We start from the raw sequence: 12,944 nt of genomic DNA, 5'->3' as shown, positions 1-12,944 counted from the left end.
TGTGAGTCGGCCCTCAATAATTTAGTGCTCTACTCCTGACCTGCTTAAATGATTGCTGAGGTCGTTGATCCCAAGCTAAATGTTGAGTCAAGTTTCTACAGCAATAGATGCCGGTTGTGGCCTGTGATGCAGGAGTCTTCCTCCCAGCTGGCATCAAGCAGGTGATTGGTCGCTGCTCGCCAGTTTGCCCCGTCCAATCACAAGGCCTGTTCTCATGGAGGGCAGGGAGGACATGTTAATCCTTGGCCATAACTTATGGACTTGTCATAATATCCCACTGAATCAGCAGTTCGCAAACACTGGGACTGATAAGCCGAATCAATACCGCAACTTGACATGTCCTGACAATATTTATGGCTATTTCGTCATTAAAGGCCGATTATAATCTTACTTTATAGAAACGTGCCGACTTTCCGAGACATTCTCTGTGCGTGGCAGCCGGTTCTCAGAGCAGTCCTTCCTTCGGCGTAGTGTTCATCCCAGAGTCTAAAATGACGGCCCCTGTAAGTATATCTACATGTATTAATCTATCAATGTAATGTGAATTAAACCAGGGAATATGTATCAGTAGTGAAGGCTGCTATATTTTTGCGCCTCTAGCCCTCGGGAGGAGACCTCTGTGCAGAGATGTTTTAAGGCATGGGCAAAGTGGGCTCTGGCCCAGGGCCCCAGCCTTTCAGTAGGGCCCCCTAATAGAGCCAGCTCTGTTCTGCAGAGAGCCTTGCCCTAATGACCTTGAGTAATTCTTAAACAGATTTTTTAAAATACCATTTTCCTTTAATGTGGGTGATATGTGTGAGTCTCTTGCAAACAGAATGTTGTGTTTATGTTTCATGCAATATACATTTTTTACTTAGATCAAAACAGGACCTCGCATATGAGAAATTGGAGGATGTCTCAGAGATTATTTTCAGTAACATTAGTGAGCTGCTGCTGAGTTACAATATTGAAAACAAACATCACTAGCGCTGAATATTAGTTGGAAACACATTTATAAATTGGACAAGTGTTCTTGTGCACTATCAGTGACCTGGCAAAGAGGGTATGAAAGAGCTGAAATTGGATCATTAAATCAAAGCTCTTTGGAACAGGGGCCCCCAAAATACGTTTGGCCCAGGGCCCCCAAAATCCTTAAAATGTCCCTGCCTCTGTGTGCTCTGCTCCATAGCCTGCGGTTTGCAGCAGTGTTTTGGTTGCATCGAGGGTGCGGGATGGGGTTGTGCACTGTCACCGGGGGCATCCGTCCTCGCATTGCTGTCAGTCTGAGCTCAGGGTTACCACTAAAAGCACCTCAATGAATGCCCAAACTTGGCTGACACCACAGTAGTGTTTTCTGTTTCTTTTCCATAATTTTGGCTTCTTGTTGTCCTTATGCTCTTTTCTGTCACTGTACTTCCTGTGATGTCATAAGGTTCCATTTCAGGATCCTTAGGGGCATGAGTAAGCATCCGATCAAGCGCTTGTAGGGGAACATTAATCCTAGCATCTCAACTGCCTATCTTGGTGTCATCCGATGCTCCAATAACCATTTTACTAAGTCTATCTGCCCAATTTCTTACTTGTGGCTACGATCACTTTGTCACATTGTTGTTCTCAGCAGAATTAGAAGAGAGTTGGTGGTTTGCTGTTCCTAATTGATGGTGATGTTGTAGCTGTCCACAGTCTCGTCACACACAGTGCTGGTCACATGTGTGTTGCTATATAAAGGGAAGTGGAAACTTAGAAATGGAAGCACAGAAGTTAATATATCCTTCGCGGGCAGTGAGAGGGAGTGTTGAAGGAGTCTGGTATTCTTTATGGAACATCAGGGTGACTGGTGTTAAATGTTAAAACTGTTTTGGCCCTTAATTTTTAATTGGTGTAATTATTTTTAACACCATCCAACCAAGCGATAAAATTAATTTGTTTACACTGGAAGAGGGGCTGGGCACCTTCCATCAAGAGATTTACTTTCAAGTGACACAGTGAACATATTGGAAGAATGGATAGCAAAGGAAGAAGTAAGAGAAGAAAGACGTATTTATGTATTGAAAATTGATGATTTCAAGACTTGCGTCGTTATATTTAGAAGATAATTGCGCATTGTAGTTATGTGTAGTCACAATAAAAAATATTTAGTTAGGGGGTGTAGTTAGGTAACACAGTTGTTGAACTTATATAATGGAAACCCCAACTCTATTGTCCAATCCCGGCTTCCCGTTACACTAATTTATGTGATCCTGAGTAAATCTCTGAAACACCCATGCTTCAATTGCCTTGTCCGCCAAAATTATAAGCACCTACAAATGGTTGGAAATCTACTGTTAGATGGTACATGAAAAAGAACTCCATATTGAAGTAAGTTTATATAACTTAAAGAATTGGGGAACAACACGTTGCCATACCGAATTAATAAGGTAGTGTAAATGCCTGAAACAATAAAATATTATAAAACCAGAGACAAATACGTTGCTTTAAAAAAAATAATAATCTGCAAGTAACATAGATCGTACCCATTTGCCACCACGGTCTGCTTAGTCACTTTCCTGTTTGCTAATGGGGACGTCAACAAGTCGGCAGATCACCTTGTGTCACCATATCTAACAGTGTCTCATTTTATCGCTTTCTTCGCAGATGTTGGTTGCAGCCCTGCTGGGTATCTGCCTGACCCAAGCATTCGCTGTTCAGGTAAGGGGTACTTCAATTCAACATTTATATATGGCATCATCCACGTTCATTAAATTGCTTTCCTAAAGTGGGTGCTAAGTAATCCAGCACTGGAGTACCTGACATAGCAAACAATCATTGGTAAATGCTTTAGGTTTCACCTATGTGATTAATAATAAGCTGTTTTTTGTTGTAAGTTATAGCATGCGGATTAGTTGCACAATATAAGTTACAAAAAGTCTGCTAAAGTGTTTATGTACAATAAGGCAATATATTGTGCTGTTACTAGTGGTATAGTGTGGGTAAGTAATAGCAACATTAAAAAAAATTAAATGAAAGAGAGAAATAATAGGATTAATTGATGTAATAGCAATATTATATGTTTACAGGAATTCTGACAACTTTTGGGCCTGGTGCCAGTGCACCTGCTGCACCATTTCAATCATGACCCTATTGTCTGTAAGGTAACTGCACTTGTTACTGCCTGTTTAGTAGTAAAATATTGCAATATTTGGTGTTTAGAGGGGTTCCTAAAGCTTTTGGCCCCAGTGCCACTGCACCTGCTGCACCATTCAAATCATGCCCCTTTTAACTGCAACAACAAACAAATGATGGACGGAATGCTGACAATGCAGACATTCTCCCCCAGTCAAGAGATCTGGGTTAAATCCATCGTTCTTTTGCCCACTACGCCACCCCAGTTCAGACATGGCCATATGCAAATCAGTCTTGACCCTGTGCCTCATGGGAACAGTCCAGCCCGAACTGCCAAGCCATGTCTTCCCTGGACCGGAATCAAGCATCCTAGGACCGGTTTCTGGCTATCAGCCGTCATCAGCCAGGATAGCTTGACTCCAGTGGCGTAGTGAGCATGGGTCCCACGTCTGGGAATACCCATCCCACTTAGGGCGAAAAGCGGTACAACAAACAAATGATGGACGGAATGCTGACAATGCAGACATTCTCCCCCAGTCAAGAGATCTGGGTTAAATCCATCGTTCTTTTGCCCACTACGCCACCCCAGTTCAGACATGGCCATATGCAAATCAGTCTTGACCCTGTGCCTCATGGGAACAGTCCAGCCCGAACTGCCAAGCCATGTCTTCCCTGGACCGGAATCAAGCATCCTAGGACCGGTTTCTGGCTATCAGCCGTCATCAGCCAGGATAGCTTGACTCCAGTGGCGTAGTGAGCACGGGTCCCACGTCTGGGAATACCCATCCCACTTAGGGCGAAAAGCGTTACAACAAACAAATGATGGACGGAATGCTGACAATGCAGACATTCTCCCCCAGTCAAGAGATCTGGGTTAAATCCATCGTTCTTTTGCCCACTCCGTCCATCATTTCCTTTGGTTTTTGCTTTGTCCGCCATAAGTTGGCAGGGTATGCTCAGACGTGAGTCCCTTGCTCACTTTGCCACTGGATTCAAGCAAGCCTGGCTGATGACGGCTGAAATGCCAGAAACCGGTCCTAGGAAGCTTGTTTCCGGTCCAGGGAAGACATGGCTTGGCAGTTCGGGCTGGACTGTTCCCATGAGGCACAGGGTCAGACTGATTTGCATATGGCCATGTCTGAACTGGGGTGGCAGAGTGGGCTAAAGAACGGTGATGGATTAAACCCAGATCAGTTGACTGGGGGTGAGTGCTTGCAATGTTCAACACTCCGTCCATCATTTCCTTTGGTTTTTGCTTTGTCCGCCATAAGTTGGCAGGGTATGCTCAGACGTGAGTCCCTTGCTCACTTTGCCACTGGATTCAAGCAAGCCTGGCTGATGACGGCTGAAATGCCAGAAACCGGTCCTAGGAAGCTTGTTTCCGGTCCAGGGAAGACATGGCTTGGCAGTTCGGGCTGGACTGTTCCCATGAGGCACAGGGTCAGACTGATTTGCATATGGCCATGTCTGAACTGGGGTGGCAGAGTGGGCTAAAGAACGGTGATGGATTAAACCCAGATCAGTTGACTGGGGGTGAGTGCTTGCAATGTTCAACACTCCGTCCATCATTTCCTTTGGTTTTTGCTTTGTCCGCCATAAGTTGGCAGGGTATGCTCAGACGTGAGTCCCTTGCTCACTTTGCCACTGGATTCAAGCAAGCCTGGCTGATGACGGCTGAAATGCCAGAAACCGGTCCTAGGATGCTTGTTTCCGGTCCAGGGAAGACATGGCTTGGCAGTTCGGGCTGGACTGTTCCCATGAGGCACAGGGTCAGACTGATTTGCATATGGCCATGTCTGAACTGGGGTGGCAGAGTGGGCTAAAGAACGGTGATGGATTAAACCCAGATCAGTTGACTGGGGGTGAGTGCATGCAATGTTCAACACTCCGTCCATCATTTCCTTTGGTTTTTGCTTTGTCCGCCATAAGTTGGCAGGGTATGCTCAGACGTGAGTCCCTTGCTCACTTTGCCACTGGATTCAAGCAAGCCTGGCTGATGACGGCTGAAATGCCAGAAACCGGTCCTAGGAAGCTTGTTTCCGGTCCAGGGAAGACATGGCTTGGCAGTTCGGGCTGGACTGTTCCCATGAGGCACAGGGTCAGACTGATTTGCATATGGCCATGTCTGAACTGGGGTGGCAGAGTGGGCTAAAGAACGGTGATGGATTAAACCCAGATCAGTTGACTGGGGGTGAGTGCTTGCAATGTTCAACACTCCGTCCATCATTTCCTTTGGTTTTTGCTTTGTCCGCCATAAGTTGGCAGGGTATGCTCAGACGTGAGTCCCTTGCTCACTTTGCCACTGGATTCAAGCAAGCCTGGCTGATGACGGCTGAAATGCCAGAGACCGGTCCTAGGAAGCTTGTTTCCGGTCCAGGGAAGACATGGCTTGGCAGTTCGGGCTGGACTGTTCCCATGAGGCACAGGGTCAGACTGATTTGCATATGGCCATGTCTGAACTGGGGTGGCAGAGTGGGCTAAAGAACGGTGATGGATTAAACCCAGATCAGTTGACTGGGGGTGAGTGCTTGCAATGTCCAACACTCCGTCCATCATTTCCTTTGGATTTTGCTTTGTCCGCCATAAGTTGGCAGGGTATGCTCAGACGTGAGTCCCTTGCTCACTTTGCCACTGGATTCAAGCAAGCCTGGCTGATGACGGCTGAAATGCCAGAAACCGGTCCTAGGAAGCTTGTTTCCGGTCCAGGGAAGACATGGCTTGGCAGTTCGGGCTGGACTGTTCCCATGAGGCACAGGGTCAGACTGATTTGCATATGGCCATGTCTGAACTGGGGTGGCAGAGTGGGCTAAAGAACGGTGATGGATTAAACCCAGATCAGTTGACTGGGGGTGAGTGCTTGCAATGTTCAACACTCCGTCCATCATTTCCTTTGGTTTTTGCTTTGTCCGCCATAAGTTGGCAGGGTATGCTCAGACGTGAGTCCCTTGCTCACTTTGCCACTGGATTCAAGCAAGCCTGGCTGATGACGGCTGAAATGCCAGAAACCGGTCCTAGGAAGCTTGTTTCCGGTCCAGGGAAGACATGGCTTGGCAGTTCGGGCTGGACTGTTCCCATGAGGCACAGGGTCAGACTGATTTGCATATGGCCATGTCTGAACTGGGGTGGCAGAGTGGGCTAAAGAACGGTGATGGATTAAACCCAGATCAGTTGACTGGGGGTGAGTGCTTGCAATGTTCAACACTCCGTCCATCATTTCCTTTGGTTTTTGCTTTGTCCGCCATAAGTTGGCAGGGTATGCTCAGACGTGAGTCCCTTGCTCACTTTGCCACTGGATTCAAGCAAGCCTGGCTGATGACGGCTGAAATGCCAGAAACCGGTCCTAGGATGCTTGTTTCCGGTCCAGGGAAGACATGGCTTGGCAGTTCGGGCTGGACTGTTCCCATGAGGCACAGGGTCAGACTGATTTGCATATGGCCATGTCTGAACTGGGGTGGCAGAGTGGGCTAAAGAACGGTGATGGATTAAACCCAGATCAGTTGACTGGGGGTGAGTGCATGCAATGTTCAACACTCCGTCCATCATTTCCTTTGGTTTTTGCTTTGTCCGCCATAAGTTGGCAGGGTATGCTCAGACGTGAGTCCCTTGCTCACTTTGCCACTGGATTCAAGCAAGCCTGGCTGATGACGGCTGAAATGCCAGAAACCGGTCCTAGGAAGCTTGTTTCCGGTCCAGGGAAGACATGGCTTGGCAGTTCGGGCTGGACTGTTCCCATGAGGCACAGGGTCAGACTGATTTGCATATGGCCATGTCTGAACTGGGGTGGCAGAGTGGGCTAAAGAACGGTGATGGATTAAACCCAGATCAGTTGACTGGGGGTGAGTGCTTGCAATGTTCAACACTCCGTCCATCATTTCCTTTGGTTTTTGCTTTGTCCGCCATAAGTTGGCAGGGTATGCTCAGACGTGAGTCCCTTGCTCACTTTGCCACTGGATTCAAGCAAGCCTGGCTGATGACGGCTGAAATGCCAGAGACCGGTCCTAGGAAGCTTGTTTCCGGTCCAGGGAAGACATGGCTTGGCAGTTCGGGCTGGACTGTTCCCATGAGGCACAGGGTCAGACTGATTTGCATATGGCCATGTCTGAACTGGGGTGGCAGAGTGGGCTAAAGAACGGTGATGGATTAAACCCAGATCAGTTGACTGGGGGTGAGTGCTTGCAATGTCCAACACTCCGTCCATCATTTCCTTTGGATTTTGCTTTGTCCGCCATAAGTTGGCAGGGTATGCTCAGACGTGAGTCCCTTGCTCACTTTGCCACTGGATTCAAGCAAGCCTGGCTGATGACGGCTGAAATGCCAGAAACCGGTCCTAGGAAGCTTGTTTCCGGTCCAGGGAAGACATGGCTTGGCAGTTCGGGCTGGACTGTTCCCATGAGGCACAGGGTCAGACTGATTTGCATATGGCCATGTCTGAACTGGGGTGGCAGAGTGGGCTAAAGAACGGTGATGGATTAAACCCAGATCAGTTGACTGGGGGTGAGTGCTTGCAATGTTCAACACTCCGTCCATCATTTCCTTTGGTTTTTGCCTTTTAACTGCAAGACAACTGTCTGTTTAGTAGTTAGATATTTCAATATTTGGTGTTTAGAGAGGCTTCTCGAGCTTTTGGCCCCGGTGTCACTGCACCTGCTTCACCATTGAATTCATGACCCTGGTGCCTACAAGGTAACTGCACTTGTGCATTCATATTTAGTAGTTAAATATAGCAATATTTGTTGCTTAGAGGAGTTCTGACAACCTTTGACCACAGTACCACTGCACCTGCAGCAGCATTAAAATCATGGCCCTAGTGCCTGCCTGCTAGAATACTGCACTTGCGACTACCTGTTAAGTAGTAAAGCTTAGCAATATTCTGCGTTTAGTGGGGTCCCCAGAGCTTTTGGCCCCGGTGCCACTGCACCTGCTGCACCATTCAAATCATGGTGTCTGCAAGGTAAATGCACTTGTGACTGTTTGGTAGTAACAGATAGCAATATAATCTGTTTCGTGGGGTGCCTAGAGCTTTTGGTCTTGGTGCTACTACACCTGCTGCACCATTTAAATTATGACCCTATTGCCTGCTAGATAAATGCACTTGTGATTGTCTTGTTTAGTAATAACATTTTGCAATAATCTGGGTTTAGTGGGGTCCTGGGAGCTTTTGGCCCCAGTGTCACTGCACCTGTGCCCCATTCAGATCAAGTCCCTTTTAGCTGCAGGGTAACTACAATTGTGACTGCCTGTATAGTAGTAAAATATAGAAATATTACATGTTTAGAGAAGTTCTGACAACTTTTTGGCCTGATGCTACTGCATCTGCTGCACCATTCAAATGGTGACCCTGTTGACTGCAAAGAAACTGCACTTGTGGTTGCCTGTTTAAGAATAAAATATAGCAATATTAGGTATTTAGTGGAGTGCTGGGGCTTTTTGTCCCGGTGCCACTGCACCTGCTGCACTATTGAAATCATGACTCCAGTGCTCACTAGATAACTGCTCTTATGACTGCCTGTTTAGTAGTAAAATATAGCAATATTATGTGTACAGAGGATTTCTGACAACTTTTGGCCCCGGTGCCACTGCACCTGCTGCACAATTTCAATCACACCTCTTTCAACGGCAAGGTAACTGCAATTGTGACTACCTGTATAGTAGTAAAATATAGCAATATTAGGTCTTTAGAGTCAGTCTGGGCGGTGAACTCCGCTCAGCTCTTTGAGTTTGCAGAGTTTTCTGCACTTCGCGTTACGCGGAGCTCGCTGAGTTCTGAAAAACTCTGCTTTGCATTACGGAGCGGAGTTTTTTTCCTCGCTCGCATTCATCAACGTCAAGTTGGCAAGCAAGGAAAATCCACCTGCGGGCGAGACTTTTCCTTTTTCGCGATCATCAACATCAAGTTGGCCAGCGCGAGCATGGAAAATTTACCTCCCTGTGAGATTTCTCAATTAAGGCAGTCAGATTTCTCATTGTGAGTGGTTGGGTATGCTTGTGACTGCTCATGTTGAAAAACCGTCCGTTGGCATTGAGAAAGCTGCCACTTCGAGTAAAAATATAGTCGAGCGGCAGAAAGGAAGCAGCGCCTGCTTGCGCTGTGCATGGTGCAGTTTGTGATGATTGCACAGTGCGAACAAGCACCTTGAACTGAAAATCAACGCAAACGGCATTTATACAACGCACTCCGCTGCTTGCAGAGCTCCGTAAAGCACGGCAGAGGTTTTTTTGGCACCGCGGAACTCCGCAAACTCCGCCTAGGCTTAGTTTAGAGGAGTTTTGACAACTTTTTGGCCCTGTGCCACTGTACTTTCTGAACCATTCAAATCATTACCCTGTTGTCTGCAAGGTAACTGCATTTGTGACTGCCTGTTTAGAAGTAAAATAGAGCAACATTAAGTGTTTATTGGGGTGCCTGGAGCTTTTGGTCCCTGTGCCACTGCACCTGCTGCCCTATTGTAATCATGACCATAGTGCTTAGAAGAGTTCTGACAACTTTTTGGCCCGGTACCACTGCATTTGCTGCACCATTCAATTCATGACCCTGTTGTCTGCAAGGTAACTGCACTTGTGACTGCCTGTTTGGTAGTAAAATATAGCAATAATGTGGGTTTAGTGGGGTCCCTGGAGCTATTTTCCCCAGTACCACTGCACCTGCTGCACCATTTAAATCATCTGTTTTACTGCATGGTAACTGCAATTGTGACTGCCTGTTTAGTAGTCAAATATAGCAATATTATGTGTTCAGAGGAGTTCTGACTTATGGGGCTGGTGCTACTGCACCTGCTGCACCATTTAGGTCATGACCCTGCACTTGTGGCTACTTGTTTAGTTGTAAAATATAGCATAGCTCTTGTATATAACTTTATTTTTATCATGCAATATTTATCACATCATTTAGAATTTGATCATACTGACCAAATAAATTAAATTGAAAAAATCAATCCGATTATGCCTACAAAGTTCAAAGAAGTGTACTGAGGCATGTATAGGAAATGCCACAAATATTCTAAGGCTAAAACATTTGCTTTACACAACTAAGTAATAAAAAGCCAGCATACTCTTTGAAACTGTCTGCCTTTTCTGTGGGAAGAGGTCTTATAATGACAGAAGAGATCTTATCAGGACTGTGAATGGGGCTTAAACTGTGTGATTAGCTTTAGTAGAAGTATCGTAAATGTGCGCAGCCAGGGAAAGTTAAAAAAAAAGTTCCACACGAAAGCGACTGAACACAGTAATTCGCCATTGGGAACTGATAAACGCCCCCTTTTAAGATATATGAAATACAAGAGATTTCACAAGCGCTGTGCAGGCAAAACCTAAAAACTGGCATTGCCCCAGCAAATCCGGGACCCTCGGTCTCCCTGTCACAAGGGGGTCTATGAGTACTTGTACAGAGGGAGTGAACTTACGGATACATTCCTTGTCACTTCCTGGCAGACTGCTTCACCTGAAAGGCTAATAAGGCTGGGGCCAAGTCAGTCACAGGTCAAGCTAATGCCTGACCTGCGAGTGACTCTTCTCAGAATACACGCTTTTCATGTCAGTGCCTAAGAAACAGAACCAAGAAGCTGTAGAGAAGAGGCCAATGTGCGCTTACACCTGGAATGTGGAGAAGCACTAGATTCACATTTCCTAATGCATGTTCTTTTCAGGTACTGTGAGGAGACCAGGGAAAACTCAACGGCAGGGGATGTCCAAAGTAGGTTGAGAAGCGGTGCATCCAAGATGGATTGTGAGGTCAGCTGCTGACTATTCTAAGGAGTTCACTTAAATTAATGTAATTGTTGTAGATGCATATTATGTGCACATTGTCACTAAACCCTGCCCATGGGTCTGACATTTTCTGACATGTGTTGCTCCCTCCCCCCCACTCTACAATACTTTGATCCTAGTGTTTGACAAATGAAAATAACTCTATGGTAATTAAATTATAATTGCAGTGTTTCCATTCTAAATAATGAAAGAAGGATTACCATTTGGATGCATGGGGCGGGGCAAGGGGTGCATACAGATCCTACACAAATTTAGGATAACAAGGTCAATGATGTTGATGATTTCGGAATATGCCTTTAGAAACTTGATTTGCATTTCAACCCAAAAATTAGCATGATCATGGAAAGGCACAATTTTTACATTCCTTTTATTTCAAATGCAGAAGTTTGGCAAAAGAGAAAGTTACTTCAGGGAGCAAACCACGTTGGCCAGAGGTGGAAACTGGGCATCAATTGAAAGGGACCATCAACGCATATAATTGTGCATTGCTGTTACAGGTCTAAATCATGAATGGTGGGTCTTTTGGGACCCCTAGGGTCTCATTACAAAGACCACAATATTTTTCTCAGCATTCCCACTTCTTAGATTACCCAGTACTAGAGGCATGGGTAACTTTCCTGAGGGGGGTTGATGGGCCTTACAAGTGGTACCCTGGGTGTTCCCTTAGAAATATGAATTACTGCAAGAATCAGTAACACCACTCGTATTACTCCTGGTAATTAATCATAATTCACTGGTATTTCAGCTGAAGACTCCCAGTGAAACACCACAGATCCGGTGAGCTGCTCATCCACCCTCTCCAATAAACCAGACTCAGTACTCTTAATTTGGGATTACTCGTATGGCTTACTGTGATATCTGTTAAAGATGCTACCTGCTTAGGAAGTAAATTTCTCACACTTTTAAGATGGCCGTGTCATTTTTGTATAGTACCAGGAGTTTGTGGCCTAAACATTGTACAATAAAAACATAGGGAAAATTTAGCAAAGAACTCATGCAACTCAGCACAGCGCATCAGCCAGAGTTGATTCACTGCATGAAAGGGAGAGAGCAGGACAGCACACGCATATCTTGCGGGCATGGTGCTGTATTCCCACTGCACTGGCACATTTTAGGCTGCCCTGCGTTACACACATACCCATGCATCATAGTGAAAAGGTGTGAGCATGATGTCTAGAATATAGGTTTTGTACTGGAAGGGTATCCTTCCATTACAAAATACTATGCTTTGAAATAGTATTCACATGTAAAGGCAAAAAAGTTTTGAGAAAAGAAAACGTATCTCAAATGTTACACCTGCCTTGAGTAGGCATGCATTTTTGGTACAAAGCATCTACCTTTAGCAGATAGGCCTTTGCATCAAAAACAATGGATGGTTGTATGGGAAAACCCATGTACTACACATGAGATGCACCCTTGATGCAAGGTACTGTAAAGTAGTGCGGAGCATCGCATAGCGCTTCTTGGCATTACTTCAGGGACACTTTCCAGTGGTAGATAGTGAATAGTTTACAAAAACTGTGTAACACTTTGTATCACATTTTCTCACTTTGGGCAAATGCAAAGCCTTGACAAACCTGGCTCATAGTGTCCTAAATATCATACACAAAGTTGTCGCTTATTTGGCGTTAGCAATAGAAAATCTACACCAATTATAGCAGTATTTTTATAAAGTATATGCATTTTTATTATCGATCCTTGTACTTACAAATGTCATTTTGCCCTTTACTCCTTTTGTTGCTGACCCTGTCTGGTGCCCCCTGCCCCCCGGTGAAATCAACATTTTCATTCCCACTGGAGTAGCTCTGTCTGTTTTGTTATTGTAAACTAGCAGAGCACAAAGGTCCACTGGATTATGCACATTCACAGTGCATATGCAACCACAGTAATGGTGACTACTAATCCATACCAGGGTATTGGGAGAAATGATGGACAGTGAGTGGTGTGCGAATGGTGTTCTCTGAGGGGACTCAATATGTGTGGTATTAGACGCCGGTTCTCTGCGTTGGGGTTAAGGCTACTGCATCATCTTTGTACTTCAAACAAGCTCTGCAGGCTCCATTTTGGATACCCCTTAGTAGTTTTGGCCATGTCTAGAT

General features: G+C 45.6%; 1 protein-coding gene across 2 annotated transcripts in view; it reads left to right on the top strand.

Annotated features, from left to right (window-relative positions):
• The first annotated feature begins 386 nt into the window (after positions 1-386).
• The window catches only part of LOC146784393 (gastrokine-1-like), a 31,786-nt gene continuing 19,228 nt past the window's right edge, over positions 387-12,944 (top strand). Inside the window, exons 1-3 of one of the 2 annotated variants that reach the window (XM_085634554.1) lie at positions 424-503; positions 2,614-2,667; positions 10,725-10,809. In XM_085634554.1, coding sequence (XP_085490680.1) covers positions 10,798-10,809 — 12 coding nt within the window. In that variant the 5' untranslated portion in view covers positions 424-503; positions 2,614-2,667; positions 10,725-10,797. Of the gene's footprint in view, positions 504-2,613; positions 2,668-10,724; positions 10,810-12,944 lie in introns of both variants that reach the window. The other variant, XM_085634553.1, reaches the window with a different exon arrangement.

The sequence above is a fragment of the Triturus cristatus genome, chromosome 11 (genome assembly GCF_964204655.1).
Source record: "Triturus cristatus chromosome 11, aTriCri1.1, whole genome shotgun sequence".
Taxonomy (NCBI): Eukaryota; Metazoa; Chordata; class Amphibia; order Caudata; family Salamandridae; genus Triturus; species Triturus cristatus.
This window is presented reverse-complemented; position numbering and strand designations above follow the sequence as displayed.